Below are 18,330 nucleotides of genomic sequence, written 5' to 3'. Positions count from 1 at the left end.
CCCCTAACTCCAGCCTTTTGCTTTAATAACACCGACCCAAGAATATTTGGGTGTCCGGGTTAAGAAGGAAAGAAAACTTGGTCTTTAGATAGATTCTGGTATTTAGAAGTCAGCAGCTGTAACAAAGAGAGTTTTGGGAACAGCATGGTTCTGCCTAGTAGCAAAGAAGCTAGCAGCTTTGAGTTTCTGAATGCTTTTAAGACTTGGAGAGGGGGTTGGGGATTTAGCTCAGTGGTAGAGCACTTTCCTAGCAATCGCAAAGCTCTGGGTTCAGTCCCCATCTCCGAAAAAAAAAAAAAAAAAAAAAAAAAAAAAAAAGACTTGGAGAGGTTCACTGTGACAGTTTTGCACAATACCAACTGGAAATCCTGCCTCTTAGACTCTTAGTGATGGATGTCTAGCTTGTGCTTGGTGGAAGTTGTCACGCTTGGCTAAGTAAAGGATAGACTCTGGCCTGATTATTCAGCAGGTTGCTTTGCTCTGGCCCTCCCTCCCTCCCTTCCTTTCTAGTATAATATGGCAATGTCACAGATTAGTGAAGTTAAGCTCCCAGTATTTGACTTTGGCAAACTTAGAATTTCCTGTCTGCAGGTCTGGCAATATATTACCTTGATGCGCCGTATATTCCTGATTGACTGCCCTGGTGTGGTTTACCCATCTGAGGACTCAGAGACCGACATTGTTCTCAAAGGAGTGGTGGGTATTTGTCCCTAACAGTTCCGTTTTCATTTGTGGGGATCCCTGAGTGCCTTTGCCACTCCTTGTTCGGAAGGCAGTCTGGGGTTAGCCTGCCTGACCAGACGCGGAAACATGATGCCGCACAGAGCAGCTTCCTTTCCACTCAGCCTACCTCAGGAGGTTGAGGGGCTGTGGGCATATCTGGTCAGTGTCATCCCACAGCAGTATGCAGTAACCACATGGGATCCGAAGGGAAACAGGGCTTGTTTATGCTTAGTGATAATTCATCTTCATGGGTTTATGGATTGAGTCATCTTGGAGCCCAGTCATTTCCTCACTAGTTTCTGAATATGACTGAAAACTTAAATGGTTCCCCTTAACTATAACCATGCTTCCAGCATACGTCCTCTGCACATTCCTCCCTGTCCTTCTGAAATTCTTGGATTGCTTTTTGTGTTCTGGGTTCTGGGAGTAGCAGGCATCTTAACCGTTAGTTCCTGCCAGTGAGTAACACAGAGCATTCCAAGTTGAAACTGTCTGTGGAGGCCGCACGCAGTCTGTGGTAAAGCAGGATTAGAGTTGATCTCTGGGCTCTATGACTGTGGTCAGCTTCCAAGGGTGTTCCTTCCCCCTGCCAAACTATCACAGACTAGCAAAGCCCCACTCACTTTGTGATATGGAAATGTATTTCACTTTATAAAAGTCACTGAGTTTTCCTGTCTGCAAAAGAATTGAACACAGCATTTTTTATCACTCTCTAGGTTCAAGTTGAAAAAATTAAAGCTCCTCAAGACCACATTGGTGCTGTCCTTGAACGAGCAAAGCCAGAATATATCAGCAAGACATACAAGATTGAGTCCTGGGAGAACGCTGAAGACTTTCTCGAGAAACTAGCTCTCCGCACCGGGAAGTTACTGAAGGTGAGCTGGTGTCTTTAGGGATTGTCACTGGGATTCACGGACCTGCCATTGTGAGAGTGACAGGAACTGTGTCAGCTGGATGGTGAGGAACAGAGTAACTGAGATGGCCCTCCTTCATCCAGAAGAGCTCTTGTTCTGTGGGTTTAACTGAGAGTCTGTCCTGTCTCTCAGGGTGGAGAGCCTGACTTGCTGACTGTTAGCAAGATGGTGCTCAATGACTGGCAGAGAGGCCGGATCCCTTTCTTTGTCAAGCCTCCCAACGCAGAGATGCCGACCACTCCCCAGGTAAGAAGAAGGGGAATGCAAGTCCTGGAGTGGGGTCCAGTGACCCTAATATGATGTGACTTATGTTGTTTACCTTCATGGAGCATCGTCTCATTTAGGACGTGTGCGTCATTCCATTGTAGAGACTTGCTGAAGAGCATTGGTGACTAGTGAGCAGAAATAAGACAGAAGAGAGCATATGCCAGCCTTTGGGCTGGGAAGAGAAGAAGACATTAATATTTGTTAAATGTCTCTCTTCTGTGGGAGCATAGGTGTTGCCAAAGTTCATGCATAAAGAAACCTTTGCTCATGCCAACCGCAGCCGCAGAGAAAGAAAGAACAAGGGAGTGGTTAGGAGCCCTTTTCTAAAGAGAGCTGGGAGCTCACGGGCTGGGGAGCAGTGGTGTTGATAATGTCTGGTCAGGAGGTGTTGGGCTTGGGGACTGAACTGGGACACAGAAGGGAACTGCCTGATGCCCCTGTGGCTTTTACCCTGGTGGTAGTTTGGCCTGGGACTCAAAATACTTGACTTTCCTGTTTCGAGGGTCCTTTTCAGAATTCAGCGGGGTCTCTGGAAGTGATGGCTTGGGGTTTTGTGTTCCATCATTGGGATCTTGTAGCTCTGGTCTTCTCCTGGAAATACCTCTTTACTGAAGCAAGGTGGTTGGTTCCATTTGGGTATTTTTCTCCAGCGTTAAAAACAGCCTAAGGGCTGGAGATATGGCGCAGAGGTTAAGACTGCTCTTCCAGAGGTCCTGAGTTCAATTCCCAGAAAATACATGGTGACTTACAACCATCTGTAATGAAATCTGATGCCCTCTTCCAGTGAGGACAGCTACAGTGTACTTATATACAAAAAAGAAACTTAGCATGCTGTCAGGTGACAGTGGTGCACACACCTAAATCGAGGCAGAGCAGCCAAGGACACACAGAGAAACCCTGTCTTAGGGGGGAAAAAAGACTGGGCGCACCTGAGATTGACATCTGGCTTTCCTCCATCTTCTCTCGAAAACCAGAACCAAGTACAGCAGTCTCTCTCTCTCTCTCTCTCTCTCTCTCTCTCTCTCTCTCTTTCTCTGCTCTGTAAGTGATATCGTTCATTCACTCATTAATCCATTCATTCAACAACCAGGGTGGAGCTCCTAGCCCTCTGTGGCAGAGAGGCCACTGTGAAAAGCAGTCAGGTCCCTGCCCTGATGTACTTAGATTCTAGTGAGGCATGGAGGTCAGGTGTGTAATGTAAGTACATGTGTGTGGTGGACATCAGATATGTCAGTGGATGTCCACTCCACTTCTGCAGGTCTCTGACATGTGTGTGACAAGTACATGTGTGTGGTGGACATCAGATACGTCAGTGGATGTCCACTCTACTTCTGCAGGTCTCTGACATGTGTGTGACAAGTACATGTGTGTGGTGGACATCAGATATGTCAGTGGATGTCCACTCCACTTCTGCAGGTCTCTGACATGTGTGTGACAAGTACATGTGTGTGGTGGACATCAGATATGTCAGTGGATGTCCACTCCACTTCTGCAGGTCTCTGACTCTAAGGAGGTTCTGATTTTAACTTCTGGAATTAGTGGAGACCCCACAAATCATGGACTTGAGTCCCACAGCCTGCTCCCCCTTAGCATTACAGTTAAATCAGCTACAAATTGAAGGCTCTGGGGTGTGATTTGCTTGAGGAGAAACTCAGCAAAGTACTTTTATCTTTGATGACCAGTTCACCACAATAGCTAAAGGTCAGAGCAGCTCAGTGGAAGCCATGCCTAGGCAAGGTAGGGAAGAGACAGCTGTAGAGAAAATATCTTGTGTCTGTTGCTATGGCACCTGCCAATAATAAATTTGATTACTTAGGCAGGAAATAGCAAGTGGGCCATCCTGTAGACAGGATTCTGGGATAGTGCCAGGTACAGGAGATTGACCCAGGAAGATGTGAGGTGGATGTATATATCTGAGCACAGGTAATGAGCCATGTGACAAAATGGAGACTGGAGTTATGTGAAGTTAGGATCCAGTCAGGGAAGAGCCTGGTTATATGGCCAAGGTATTTGTAAATATAATTTGAGTCTGAATTTTATTTCTGTGAGAATCAGGCTGGGAGGAAGAACCAGACTTAACTTTTACAGACAGCAATTTCTGTTTTCGCACTGGGTAGGCATATCAGAGTCTTTACCATCCTGGAGGAGTTCTTTATTATGTAGGTGAATCAGTGGCTATAGGATTCAGCTCAGTTTCAGGCCCCTCCTCTTTCCCCAAAGGTTGGAGGTGAAACTGTGAGTGTTGCCTGAATCTTTCTAGTAGGCAGGTCCTATGTGAAGTCAGCTAGATTCCCAGCCTGTAGCACATTAGCTTCCATTCAGGTGTGCTCGTGCATATGGAAGACAACACAGCTCTGGGGAGTGTCCAGAGGATTTAGGCCTCTGTGCCAAGAACGTATGTTTACTGTGCTTGAATATAGCCAAGTTATGGGAATTGAGGGTACTGTGAGCACTCTGCCAGGATAAGGGGGAGGACTTGTGAGTGGAAGTTAGGGAAGGCTTCTGAGGAACAGGTACCTCCTTAGAGATCTAACTCTGAAGCACAATTATCCTTATTCAGTGTTTCTCCTTTGTATCTTTTTTGGTTTCATCCTCCTTTTCTTGTTGGTGAAGTAGTAATTTCTTAAAGTTCAGAAAGCTAGAAATCGCTAGACATGATGGCTCATACCTTTAATCCCAGCACTTGGAAGGAAGAGTTAGGTGGATTTCTGAGTTTTAGGCTAGCCTGGTCTATAGAGTGCAGTCTGGGATAGCCAAGGCTACACAGAGAAACCCTATCTTAAAAGAAAAAAGAAATCTAGAAATCTCTACAAAATATACAAATTAAAATTAGTTTCTATGTGCCCGTGTGCCTATGCCTGTGTATCACAGACATGTACATGATATTTGTGAGGATCTGAACAGCTTTGGGGAGTTGGTTCTCGCTTTTCACCATGTGAATTCTGGGGGTTGAACTCAGGTTGTCAGATTGGGCAGCAAGTACCTTTACCTGCCAAGCCAATTCAAAAATGTACAAACCTTTTTGCAGTTTCCTGCATTTTATGGATTCTGGACTTGTTTAGCATTTTCCCAGTCACTCTCGACTTTGGAGAGTCACTGTGTGAGTTTGGGTCATAAAATGGTCCACATGTGAGATGCTGAGGAAAGCTTGGCACATGCTGACTTTGCATGAATACCTACAATAGGCCAGTCATCTCAGTGTTTCTAGAGCTCATTCTGAATTCTGTCCTCCCCACATCTCTCCTTATACTTTCTGGTACCCCTTTAGCCTGGCTTCCACTTTCTATGGAAAGTGTCTTGGAAAGTTTCTATGGATTTGTGTCTTCCATTTTTCTATGTTACTTCTCTGTCTCCTTTTTCCTGATACCCAAGGAGGACACCATTGTCTTGGTTTCGTTGGGTCGGTTCCCTTCCTCCTAAACCACAGCTCTGTCCTTTATAAAGATGAAAGGCTCCTTTATAGTGCTGGCTGCTGTGTCTAGTTCTGTTGGCTTAGATCCTAGAGGAGGACTGCTTATCTGAGAGCCAGTAGCAGTTGAAGCATGGTTCTCCTATCTGATTCTGTGTTCCCTTCTCCTACATCTTTTGGTCCTCACTAGCTTCCACCCTCCTCACCATTGGAAGTTACCACAGAAACAACGCAGAACAACCCAGAAGAGGAGACCATAGAAACAGAAGTCGAAAGGTCAGACTCTGTCATTGAAAAGGAGCCAGAAGCAGGCAGTTCCCAGGATGAAAACTCAGAGATGCAACAGATCCTCGCACGGGTTCGCCAGAACTTTGGTAAAATCAATGTAGGGCCTCAGTTCTCTGCGGACGACCTGGTGCCCGTGGACGACCTGGTGCCTGTGGACATGTCAGACTTGGAAGATATGGAAAGCTCTGCGGAGGAGGAAGAACAGGAGCAGGAGCAGCCAGGAGAGGATGCTGAGGAAGAGTGTTCCCGAGACACGTGGGGAGGACCAGTGGGAAATGACACCAAAGCTGTGATCAGAGCCCTAGATGAGAAGATTGCCAAGTACCAGAAGTTTCTAAATAAAGCCAAAGCTAAAAAGTTCTCTGCCATCAGGTAATATTTTCTTCTTCTTACTAATTAGCTTACCTGTTCTGTTCTCACTTGCCATGAACATTGGCTTTGGCATTAGGGTTTTAAAGTACTTAGGACAGAAGCCAGGGCCTGTATCTGTCAGGCAAGTGCTCTACCGCCTAGCTCTAGTCCCAGGCAAGTGCCCCATCGCCTAGCTCTAGTCCCAGTCTCCCAGTCTGAACAGGGAGCTAGGAATGGTTGCTTTAAAGAACAATCTGTAAACTTCTCATCTTCAGCCACCTGAAGCTCATGGGGCTTGATTACCTAGTATTCTAACCAGGAGCTGTACAAATGGCTGGTCATTGGCTGTGTCACCCGGCAATCACCATGAGCCTGACGGAATTTCCTTTTCTTCATCTCTCCAGATTGGCATTTTCAGATCAGTTAAAAAGGAGCAGCTGTGTGATTTTGTTTTTATCTTTCAGAATATCCAAAGACTTAAGTGAAAAGGTTTTTGCAAAGTATGAAGAAGAGAAGAAAGCGTCTGCAGAAGTCAGTGATGCAGGTAATCAAGTCTCTGAACCATTTAGATAGGATTTGTAGCTTTGGGATAATTTCCTTTATGCAGGCAGGTACCTAGCATCTGGTTCCGCATTCTACTTACCATGCAAGCTAAACTCTCCACTTGAGGTTCTGCACATTTCTAAAGATACAGTTGATGACTTAGAAATGCTGCTTCAGAGTCAGACAGAAGAGTCTGCAGAAGAGTGGAGGCAGGAGGTCTGTCTGACTTTTCTATTGCTGTGGGGATAGCACAGGACCAAACAAGCAGTGCATTGGGGTTGTTTAGCCTCAGAGCCCACCTCTATGACACATAACACCTTTTCCAAGTAGTTCCATCAACTAGCTGCCAAGTATTCAAACATGAGCCTGTTGTTACCATTTTCATCCAAACCACCACAGATATTTCATAAAGTTACCGATAGTTTCTACATGATGCAGGTTGAACCCCACTGTGACCGTGGCCTGCTTGTAACCCTGCTCCTCTCTGGCTCCTTACATGGGGCTTGTTCCCACAGTAGTCTCTAGTGTTAACCTCCTGTGTTTTGTGTGTCTTTTGTGTCCAGCACCCACCAAAAGGGCAAGGAAATGGAATGCACAGATGGAAGAAGAGCCTTCAGATAAAACTCAGAGGATGCTGACGTGTAAGGAAGTAAGTATCCTCCTCCTTCTGATGAGATACGGGCACAGAGGTAGAAGTCTAGCTAGTGCATGCCCGCCATGCTTAGTCCCAGTATGGGAGGCAGAGGCAGGCGGAGGCTGTAAGCTCAAGGCTGCCTGGACAGCCAGGGCTGCACCGTGAGACCCTGTCGTGGGGGAAGAAATCAAGAAAAGAGCAGTGGAAATCCATTTTGAGGTTTGTTTGTTTCGTTTATTTTGTATGCATGCGTGTGTGCGGGCATCTCCCACCATGGTGACTGAGCACCCGGAGCTCAGAGGGCAGCTTGGTGGGTCCTGGGAGTGGAGCTTCTCAACCACTTTGGTTTGTTTAGTTGTTTTTGAGGCAGGGTCTTGGTGTGCAGGCCCTGGTTATCCTCAGACTTGGGTGCTCCCTTATCCCTGACTACCTCAAGTGGTGGGATTGCAGGTGTAAGCTATCATACGCAGCCAAAAACTTTAGTTCCCAGAATCTGTTCTTTCTGAAATGAGAGTTTAGAGCTGGGAGTCCTAGGAACCCCATATGCTAGCGATCTGATGGAAGTAATTTGAGTCAAGACGTGGCCCACGGAATGAAGGTCCTTGAGTCTAAGTTTTAGGTTTCAGGAGTTCTAGGCCATCACCTTCACACCTGTGTCCTATTGGCCTGAAGAACTGGAAGATTTTGGGTGACTTCCGGAGGTGACGCACAAAGAGTAGAGCTGGTGAGGCAGGCAGATGGCTGACCCTAGCAAGGACAGCTTTGGGAAGGAGCTGAGCAGAGCTGAAGCAGCCCTGCTGGGGAGAGGGACAAGGGCTGGGCCAGTGAGAGTTGCTGCTGCTCTTCGGGTCTAAGGTGGACAGTCCCCCAACTCTGCTTCCATTGCTGTGGGAGCTGCACAGGCAGGGTGAGGGTTCCTGTCTCATGACCGTCAGTCAGTGTGTGACTGGTTTCCTTTTTGTATGTTTGCAGCGGAGGAGAGCAGCTCGGCAGCAACAATCCAAAAAAGTCGGTGTGCGCTACTATGAAACACACAACGTGAAAAACAGAAACAGGAACAAAAAGAAGACGAATGACTCAGAGGGACAGAAACACAGACATAAGAAGTTCAGACAGAAGCAGTAACAGCTAGAAAGCTGTTTATTAAATTATACAAAAATATGCCAGTAGGAACTGTGTTTACTTTCCCATGCCCGGGTGGCATCTATAAGGCACAGCACACTTGGGAAGCCCAGTGGTGAGGGTGTACCCCAGTTCTAGTGGCAACAGGAAATCCTCAACCCCAGAGTTTCTCAAACACTTGGCCTGGCCCTTAGTTCCTCCAGCATGTGACTGACGCTCTTGTGTGTGTCTGTGGACATGGGTGTTCCTCTTACACTACTAAGTGGCACTGGGGCCTAGAGTGTACAAAGCACAAGTGCTTCAGAGACATTCAGGTGAGGCTTGGAGACAGGAGGAGGGATCCAGCAACTTTGGCTTGTTAGGGTACATATGCTTTCCTGCACCACCCACAAAGCCAGCACACCACAGGGACATTGTTTCATGGGCAGGTTATGCTAGTGGTGACCTAATTCCTCAGGATACTGGGTGAGGGTCCAAGATGTGACTTCTAGTATGAGGTCTGAGTGTTGGGATCCAGTCAACTCAGAACAGCACTTGGGGTTCAGAGGCCTTGCAGTAAGCTTAGACTGGGCTGGAGGTCAGAGCTGCCCAGGAGTGAACCCCTCTGGCCCCCCTTCAGGCTACTGTGGACTTGAGGCCTTCCTACCAACTGGAAGGAAATGTTAGCTCCAGTATAAGAACAGTTCCTTGTCACTTGATTGAATGGTGGGTGTCACCAAGCTCATCCTCTCCCGCCCTGGGTTTCCCCCTAGTGGAGATCTGTCTGTAATTTAAGTCTTCTGGATCTACACTCTGCCTTCAGTCCAGTCTTGTCTAGAGCTCCATGTGAGGTGGCCACCTCCTCAGCTGTTCATACTAGCTAGTTAGGGAGTGTCCAGCAGGAGGAGGATCTGGGGTGCAGACAGCTCTCAAGACACCTAGACTTTCGTACCTCTCAGTGAGCATGGCTTTGACTCTGCTGTTGTCTCTTCTTGGAGCCAAAGAGACTAAGGACAGGGTCCTGCTGACTTGGTAGTTGGGAATGAGACGATACAGTCTAAAACCAAACTCCAAAACAAGGTGCTGAAGCTTACATTAGAGAGGTGACATGGGGGGGGTGGGGCCGGTGAGCTGGGAACTGCACTCGGTGCAAAGGTGTCTCTTTAGGGAAACACTTGCTCCCTAAGTTAGTGAGGTGACAAAGACCCAGGCCAGCCAATTTATGAACCACACATGGACAGGGTTCCACCACCTTCCATTACCCAGCCAGGACCCTGGCGCCAGACCTTAGGTGTTTCATGACACGGGGACAACAGTTCTAACAATCGCATGAGTGGGGACTGGGGAGGGGATGGCTGGTTCACTCAGGAAACTGGCTTTTTATTACAATGGGCTTATGGGGCAAGGGACCTGCTGAGACCCATGTGGAAATTATCACTTCTTCGGTGCGATAATGCCTTCCAGTTGGGCCTGAAACACAAGAACAAAACCCCATTAATATTTGCATCTCGCACCTTGAGGAATAGCCCAGAGGCTGCCACTTTGAGCATCCCCTCTTCTGACCCAGCTCTGTATTTTCTAGATCAGCTGGATTCAGGTTTGGCATGGTTTTGTTACAAACTGATAGGATGATAGCTCAGTGTGTTATAGCACAGAAAGGGAAATGGAATAAAAGCTGTTGAAATAGTGGTTTTTCCATAGCTCCTTTAAGCCTGGGTATGTCCACTAGGTTAAACATTTGCCTCTCTGGGTTAGTACATGGAGCTCTGCTGGGACCAGAAGTCTTAGAAAACAGCAAATTATCAGCCGCCGTGACAACTTTACACTCAATTAGAGGAAATTGCTACCAGTGAGTAGGAAAAGCTAGGACACTCGGGGGTTATTTATTCCCTCCCTCTAGCAGCCAGCATAGTGATTTAGTGCAGTGATATGTGGACAGATCCTTAAGGTCTACCCTGCGGACTGAAAACACTTTTCTTTGTAGGGCAGCTTTGAGCCAATCAAAGAACTTGCTTGTAAAGAATCCTTCACCCTGGGCTTTCAAGGCTGCCTTTGGATGGTAGAAGGATGCTAAGGTATTCAGCTTTCTCTTGTTGGAACTAAGAAACCAGCTTTGGAATCTGCCGAGTCAACAGTTTGCATCTGGCTGGGGAAGTCTCCAGCAACTATGGAAATCTCTCATCTCCCGCTGATGGCTCATACAGAGCCTTATCTCAAGCACAAGAACTTTGGCTTTAGGTGAGGGAGGGAGGAGGGAGCTGCTTATAGATTCCATATTTAGAAGTGAGGCTCAACAAACGTGCACTGTTGGGCACAAACCCTATAGCTTCTGCTCAGCATATCTGGGAGTGGCCAATAACTTTATAAACATTGTCCTGTAGCCTTTAATCCCTTTACTTGGGAGGCCGAGGCAGTTGGATCTTTGAGTTCAGGGTCAGCCTGGTCTACAATTCCAGGACAGCCAGGGCTACATAGAGAAAGCCTGTCTTGAAGGAGGGCGGGAAGGGGAATTGCTCTGTGATAGGCAGTGCTGCTTGTCTGGGGCTCAGCCTTTGCAGCCTGTAACAATTCCTTTTTCTTGCCCAGCCCTCTTTCCCAGCTCCTTACTTGGGCTGAGGAAAACCACCTATAGCTGGGTTCCTCTGGCATTCACTTAGGGGGCTTCCCACATACACTTCCCCTCAAAAGCCTCTGCTGTCATAGTGCATCAAGATGGGGTGGGGGTGGGGTAGATAACACTCCTGTTGGAGCCTGCTGAGGAGACCTGGTCTGTGGAGGAAGACTCCAGTGACCAGCTTGAGGGGACAGACACTTGCATCCTCTCTGGTTATGAGCATCTTCTTCCCAGGAGGAAAACGGATTGGCAGGCATGAGATGGCGCTACAGTGGAGAGGCAGCTGAGGTATTTTATTGCTGAGAATAGGCTTCCTTCCCAACTAAAGGCATAAAGAATGTAGCAAAGGAGCCACACCCTAGCCCCAGTCAGCTTCCCTTACTCCTTGGCAGTACAAGTGGGCCAACATTTAAAAGCCATGGGCAGAGACTTGTAATCACTGTTACTGGAAAGGCAGAAGCAGAATTTGAAGTTCAAGGCCTCCCTGGGTTAGAGTGAGTTCAAGGAAAGCCTAGGAAACTCGGGTCCTGTTTCCAACTGAAAACTAAAAGAAGGGCTGGAAAGATGGCTTAGCAGGTAAGGGTACCTACCCATGGCTCTTGCAGAAGATCTGGGTTTGTTTCCTAGCACCCATGAGGTAACTTACCACCAACCATCCCTCCAGTTCCAGCGGATACATCAAGCACACATGTGGGTGTGTGAGCATGCAGGCAAAACATTCATACAGATTTGGAAGAAAAAAAAAGAAAAATCCTAAAAACTCTTTAAAAAAAAAAATTAAAGGAAAGCTGGGCATGGTGTGCTTGGCTGTATCCCAAAGGAAGGATGTGAGCTAAAGGTTAGCCTGAGCTACATGAGACCCCGTCTCCAAACATCCAAACAAGGAAAGGCAAAAGGAGGGCTGGAGATGGAGTTTAGGGGTGTAATATCTGCCTAGTGTTCTTCACGACATTGAGTCGCCACTACTTCCAAAAATGAAGTCACGGGTGGGAAACACTCTGTAGGTTTGGCCCCTGTGGGCGGGAGCTTGGACCTGGGCCCCTTTTACCTTCAGTTGCTGATTAGTCCGTTTCAGGAACTGGATCTCCTCATTGTGCTTCTTCTCCTCCACCTGTCGCCTCTCGCTCTCCCGCTTCTCGGTGGCCTCACATTTCGCCTTCTGTTCATTCACTTGCCTCTCCAAGTCTCTCTTTTCTGTCTCCAGTTCTGTAATCTGAAGACAGAATGGCCATCATCCTGGGGCATCCCCCAAGTGGATGAGTGCTGTAAGAGCCTGGGTGAGGCAACTTGGGACACAACAGCCCAACCTAAGACAATGCCAGGGTATGCACTGCCACCCAGTGGGAAGTCAGTGACTGACATGGAGTGAATTAGACAAGACCACTCCTCACTGAGGCTTTGCAGTATTAGCGTGGAGGATACCCTGGGGGCCAGAATTCAGGGTTACAATGACAACCACACACCCTGAGATTTACAGAAGAGTCTGGGAGCCATGGGAACACAGTCAACCCCACTCACTTTCCTCTCCATGTCTGACTTCCCCTGTTCGGCCTGCAGTGCCTTCCTCATGCCAAATGCCACACTGCTTTCATACAGAGTCTGGTAGGCAGCGATGGTCATGCGGATCTCATCCCGGACACGCAGCAACAGCAGTCCTCTCTCTGCACAGTTGATGGTGACCTCCCGGATCAGCTCATCTTCCAACATGCACACAGGGAGACAAAAGTCACTGGTGAGAGGGTGTGCACTTTGCCTATAGCAAGCCACCTTTACTCTGGGGAAGGACTTAGGGTATGTTCTCATAGGCACGGATCAGCGACCACGACAACTGGAGAAGGTAGGACACCCAACACCCATGTAAAGAGGCAGGCGCTGGGTTGGGGATTTAGCTCAGTGGTAGAGCGCTTGCCTAGCAAGTGCAAGGCCCTGGGTTCGGTCCCCAGCTCTGAAAAAAAAAAAAAAAGAAAGAAAAAAAGAAAGAAAGAAAGAAAGAAAGAAAAAAGAAAAAGAAAAAGAAAAAAAAGAAAGAAGCATGTCAGTGAGCTTGGCATGGAGAGAGGGACTAGAGCCTCAGGTGTGTTTGTGGCAATTGGTCCCCCTCGCTTCCATGTTCAGGCACAAAGCAGATATCAAATGAACTAGCATTCTCAAACGGTGGTGTTTAAAAATGCTGCTGTTAAGTCAGGCAGTGGTGGCGCATGCCTTTAATTCTAACACTCTGGAGGCAGAGGCAGGCGGATCTCTGAGTTCCAGGCCACCCTGGTCTACAGGGCTACACAGAGAAACCCTGTCTGTGGGGAAGGAGGGGAGAGGGGATCGGCTCCTCTTTGCTAGACTGGTTTGGGACTAAGAGCAGCAGGGTCAAGAACTTGCTTCTCTCCCTTTATAAGTCTCCAAATTGGAGGGCAAGCCACACTCATACTTAGCAGGCTAAAGCCAGTTTGCTGAATCTGAATCTGCCTGAGAGGTTGGGAGAGTTTGCAGTTGGGAGCCCATAGCATTAGGGTGACGGAGCAGAGGGTAGCCATTGATATCAGCATTCAGTGGGCACATCAGGCACATCTTCAAGTCTCACGTCATCCAAGTACAAATGACAGCAGCATTGTTCTGGAATGTGGGCTGGGCGGAGTTTGTTTTTTTTTTAATTATTTATTTATTTTAGGTATATGAGTACACTGTAGCTGTCCTCAGACACACCAGAAGAGGGCATCAGATCCCTTTACAGATGGTTTTGAGCCATCATGTGGTTGCTGGGAATTGAACTCAGGACCTCTGGAAGAGCAGTGGTCTTAACCGCTGAGCCATCTCTCCAGCCCCATGGGCTGAGTGTTGTTGGACAGACATAAAGGTTGCTATTAATTTCCTGACTAAAATATTAGCACAATGGGCTGGAAGCTAGCTCACTGTTTAAGAGCACTTGCTAATTTTCCAGAGGACCAGAGTTTGCTTCCTAGCACCTATGTCTGGTGGTTCACAATTGCCTGTAACTCCAGCTCCAGGGTATCCAGTGCCCTCTTCTGTTCTCCACAGGTATCTGCACACACAGAGCACGTGTGCATGCACACACACATTAAAAAAGGTTTACAAAACAATTATATCATTTTCCCTTTGCCTTGTCCTTCCTTCAATGTCTCCTGTGTACACCTCCCCACACCCTTTCAAATTCACAGACTCTTTTGTTGTTGTTGTTGATGATGTGTGTATAGTGAGAATTTTGGTTTCTTTAAAAAAAACACAGAATTTTTTTCAGAGCTGGGGACCAAACCCAGGGCCTTGCACTTGCTAGGCAAGCGCTCTACCACTGAGCTAAATCCCCAACCCCCAGAAATTTTGTAAGAAGATGTTTCTGTTCTAATTCCGGGTGTGGGTGGGATGTGGGGCTGGTTCAGATTGCTCACAGCAGCTGACTGTGATTTGCCTCGTGCTCTGGCAGAGGCGTGGGTTTGTTAGCTGCAGACCGCTTTGTGATTACGTGACATTTGGAATTCTGGGAACTTTTCAAGGGTGTAAATGCCAAGACCCCGAGATTTGGTGGTGGAGACGGGTTGTTGGTTGTCTGCTGTTGGTTTTCATGGTCTGCAGTTTGTTAAGTCGTTGTGCACAGAAAAGAAACGAGAAGATAAAATTAAATATCCTAACTTTGAGAAGATCCAACTTGCTCCACGGAGTACTCTAACGGCAACGTCACCCCCTTCCCTTTCCTTTTTCCTCCCCTATCTACTGTTAGGGGTTGAAAAAGTAGAAAAGGGGGTTGGGGATTTAGCTCAGTGGTAGAGCACTTGCCTCAGCAAGTGCAAGGCCTTGGGTTGGTCCCCAGCTCTGAAAAAAAAAAAAAAAAAAAAAGAGTAGAAAAGGGTGGAGAATGAAGGAGGAAAAAGAACCCACAAAGTAGCAAAGGACCCGCTACATGTGTCTGTTCATAGATACATTATATATATGAAATAGTATGAATTTATGTATTTCTAAATATATAAATACAACCTGCTCAGTCCATTTTATGCTATTTGTGTGTGTATGTTTCCAGGGATGATCATTTGACATTGAAAAATAAATTTTAAAATCCAGGTCTGGAGTGATGTCTCAGCGGTTAAGAGCACCCGCTGCTCCTCCGGAGGTCCCGAGTTCAAATCCCAGCAACCACATGGTGGCTCACAACCATCTGTAATGGGATGTGATGCCCTCTCTGGCCGGCAGGTGTACATGAAGGTAGAGCATTCACAGACATAAAATAAATAAATCTGTTTTTAAAAGTGTTATGCCAGGAGCAATGACACACCTTTAACCCTAGCACTCAGGAGGCAGAGGCAGGCAGAGCTCTGTGAGGCCAAGCCAGCCAGGGCTACATATCGAGACCCTGTCTTTAAAAAATTAGCATAGACTTATTACAGAAATCTTTGGAAAAAAAAAAACAGACTCAAAGTTCAAAGTCGTTTTTTAGAGGTAGACTTGGCTAACTTGGAACTCACTATGTAGATCAGCTTGAGCTCAAGCCAGAGAGATCTGTGGCCTCTACCTCCTGAGGGCCTGTATTAGAGGCATATGCCACCATATCTGGCTAAAATGGAAGTTCTTACCTTACTCCAAATACTTATCAAGGGGAGGGGACAGTGAGATGGTTCAGTAGGTAAAGACACTTGCCACCAAGCCTGATGGCCTGAGCCAATCCCTAGAATCAGCCTGGTAGAAGGACAGAATCAATTCTTGCAAGGTGTCTTCTGATCTCCATACTCATGCCATGCACATGGGCCCTCATGAAAACATGCTTGTGTGCACATGCACACCCACACCCAAAATAAACCTAAATCTAAATAAGAATCAAACCCCCGTGAGGGATCAGGCACCCCAGTGACCACGAATGATGGATGAGTAGCTGAGGTTAGGCTGGGAATGGAAGGGAGTAGACTTAGCAGTTGTAGGGGAAATCAGGCAGAAGGAGAAGGGATGATTTCTGAATGGGGGGTGGGGTTACTTTGGAATACTCAGGGCTTGGTTTTTTGGCTAGAAGGAGGTAGAGAGTGTGTGGCGCACACACCACCAAGGCTACTCACCAAAACACTGGGAGTAGAGTTCCCTGCGCACAGGGCAGATGCCCGTCTCCCTGGCCTGCCTCTGCTGCAGCTTCAGATCCAGCTGCTCCTGGAGATGCACCACATCCATTCTGGTGCTGGGTGTGCTGGACACCTGCTGGATCCATAGCTGTGTGTCTTCTACCCACTCCCTGTGACACAGATACAAGCCACCAGACCTGAGCAGAGGGCCCTTGGAACTCTGCCTGGGCAGGAGCAGGGAGTGGGGGTGGGCAGCGTAGCCATCAATGTCACTTCTGCCTCCCTCTCTTTCCCAAGCCACGTCCACTATGCAGCCTCTACAGGACACCTACCTTACTGTTGGGCAGATGGGCACTCTCTATTCTCCATGAGATTACGACCCTCTGCTCCAGGTCATACCTGCCTAGCATGTTGAGGACAGATGTGTGGTCATGCTGCTTGATTTGAATGGAGAATGTGGTGGGAATTCCCCTACACTGGTTTATAGTGAAGATACAGAACACCATAAACCTCGTGCAAGGGGTTGAGGATTTAAGCTCAGTGGTAGAGCACTTGCCTAGCAAGCGCAAGGCCCTGGGTCGGTCCCCAGCTCAAGAAAAAAAAACAAAAAAAACAAAAAAAAAAACCTCATGCAAGCCACTAGGAAGCATTTGTTGACAAATCACTCTTTTTTTTTTTCCCTCGGCGCTGGGGACCGAACCCAGGGCCTTGTGCTTGCTAGGCAAGTGCTCTACCACTGAGCTAAACCCCCAACCCCACTAGGAAGCATTTGTGTATGTTGGGAGTATGGAGGTTCTTAAAGTGATGCGCTTGCAATGGCTGCCCATGATGAATTCTGTGCTGGAGGAACAGCCAAGTTCTGCAATGACCGGCTTGCAGGCAGAATGGCAAGAGAGGGAGAAGCTTCTGTGTTGGTGGGAGAGAATCCACTAATACATGACACCTCTCTCTCTCTCTTGGCCTCCATCTCTGGAGAAGTTCACAGGTTCTCTGTGATTCTTTTAATCGGAGAGAAAGCTTTTTTGTCGTGGGCATAAATAAGCCCATTAGGTGGAGGTTTCTGAGAGTTCTAGCGAGGCTGCGTAGCCCAGGTTAGCTTCAAACTCTTCCTGCCTCTGCCTCCTGGGTTCTGGTATTAAAGGTGAGCTCACTGGGCCTAAGCTTATTGAACATTTATAGGCTTTTGAGACACACTTTGTTATGTAGCACTGGCCAGCCTAGTACTCCTTCTATAGTCCAGGCTGGCCTTGACTTTGAGGCAATCCTCCTGTGTCTTGCAGAGTGCTGGGATTAAGCTCTCTATGAGGAATCCAAATGAGATACCAAAGAAGCAGAGTATCGGGAAGGGGGTTTAGGAGGAACAGGGCTGAGCTAAGAAGACCCAACTGTGAAAGCAGACATCTAAAGTCACGAGAGTGCTCAGAACGTGGAGGGCATGGTTTTAGAGGGTGCCTGGCTGGCTGTGAGCATCCAGCCATATGAGACTCCATGAACTCCAGAAAGCTTAGGGGAAATCCAAGGTAAAACACAGGGAGACACCTATGTTCTGGGGCCAAGAGCTTAAACCTTCTCCCAGTCATCCCTCTCTCTCTACCTTGGAGGCAGGATGGCATTCAAGATTTCTTCTGCTTGTTTGGTAGGATCTGGGACATTGGAAGTTGAGGGCAGCTTGGCCTTGGGTGGTTGTGGGCCTACACCAGAGGGTCCAGGCTGCTGAACTGTGACTTTCAGTGGCCGAGCCTAAGAAGAAACAGGTGAGTCAGTCCAGTCCCTCCAGATTTGCCCCGGTCTCTTGTCCAGCTTTCCCCATTTCCGGCCTATTTCCCTCATCTGCGGTCTCTAAATAAACAGAAGCACAAAAGACCAGGAGGGATATGTCTGGCTCTGTCGCTGTATTTGAACTGGTGTTTCTAGAATGGTGGTAAGGCCTCTGCTCTGACTCTGTAGACACAGGTAAGTCACAACCAGACCTGTTCTTGGACCTCACCACCACAAGCCTCATCTTTTCCATGTGACTTCTTTCTCATCTTAAATTTGTCCTCTAGGGTCACAGTTAGGTTTCTTGTAGTCTTCTCCCAACCTCCATCCTTGTCCCAGTTCCCTTGGCTGTCAGACCCAGCAATCTGTCTCCTGAAATTCCAGAGATCCTCAAACCTGGGATGTCTTTCCCCACGGGATTTTGTAGGATCTCGCATTTCCTGAGACCTGTTCATACCTTGGGGCTCCGTTTTTCTGTATTCCGGCTCACCAACACCGGGGTGTCATATTTGAGCAGAGAGTCTGCGGGGGGTATCATGGTGGCTGTAGGGGTTGCAACTCCGTAGCGGTCCCTCCGGGTGGAGCCTTGTTTGCGATCACCATGGAAACCCCTCCGCTCCTTGCCCCATGGATGGGGCGGGGCTTCGGAGGAAGGCGGTGCCCGGCCGCGTGCAAGTTTT

The 18,330-nt window shown here is 47.8% G+C and overlaps 2 protein-coding genes across 2 annotated transcripts in view; one reads left to right on the top strand and one right to left on the bottom strand.

Annotated features, from left to right (window-relative positions):
- Positions 1-8,290, top strand: part of Gnl2 (G protein nucleolar 2) — a 25,559-nt gene extending 17,269 nt beyond the window's left edge. Inside the window, exons 10-16 of the mRNA XM_032898284.1 lie at positions 592-696; positions 1,440-1,598; positions 1,770-1,883; positions 5,504-5,973; positions 6,417-6,496; positions 7,059-7,144; positions 8,102-8,290. Of these exons, the coding sequence (XP_032754175.1) occupies positions 592-696; positions 1,440-1,598; positions 1,770-1,883; positions 5,504-5,973; positions 6,417-6,496; positions 7,059-7,144; positions 8,102-8,254 (1,167 nt within the window). The 3' untranslated portion in view covers positions 8,255-8,290. The remainder of the gene's footprint in view (positions 1-591; positions 697-1,439; positions 1,599-1,769; positions 1,884-5,503; positions 5,974-6,416; positions 6,497-7,058; positions 7,145-8,101) is intronic.
- On the bottom strand, positions 8,237-18,330 carry Dnali1 (dynein axonemal light intermediate chain 1). Its single transcript, XM_032898295.1, has 6 exons — positions 18,108-18,330; positions 17,487-17,632; positions 15,893-16,062; positions 12,363-12,541; positions 11,893-12,057; positions 8,237-9,700 (listed from the first exon to the last, which is right to left on the bottom strand). The coding sequence occupies exons 1-6, from the start codon at positions 18,186-18,188 to the stop codon at positions 9,665-9,667; spliced, it is 777 nt and encodes a 258-aa protein (XP_032754186.1). The 5' UTR covers positions 18,189-18,330; the 3' UTR covers positions 8,237-9,664.

The sequence above is a fragment of the Rattus rattus genome, chromosome 1 (genome assembly GCF_011064425.1).
Source record: "Rattus rattus isolate New Zealand chromosome 1, Rrattus_CSIRO_v1, whole genome shotgun sequence".
In the NCBI taxonomy this organism is placed as follows: Eukaryota; Metazoa; Chordata; class Mammalia; order Rodentia; family Muridae; genus Rattus; species Rattus rattus.
This window is presented reverse-complemented; position numbering and strand designations above follow the sequence as displayed.

What these genes read in the sequence shown, in the direction of transcription:
- Dnali1 (XM_032898295.1), bottom strand. Translation starts at nt 18,188, where the DNA reads ATGATACCCCCCGCAGACTCTCTGCTCAAATATGACACCCCGGTGTTG. An exon ending in AATGCCATCCTGCCTCCAAG is followed by an intron (nt 16,063 to 17,486) that starts GTAGAGAGAGAG and finishes TCTGTGTCACAG; the next exon opens with GGAGTGGGTAGAAGACACAC. An exon ending in AGTCAGACATGGAGAGGAAA is followed by an intron (nt 12,058 to 12,362) that starts GTGAGTGGGGTT and finishes TTCTGTCTTCAG; the next exon opens with ATTACAGAACTGGAGACAGA.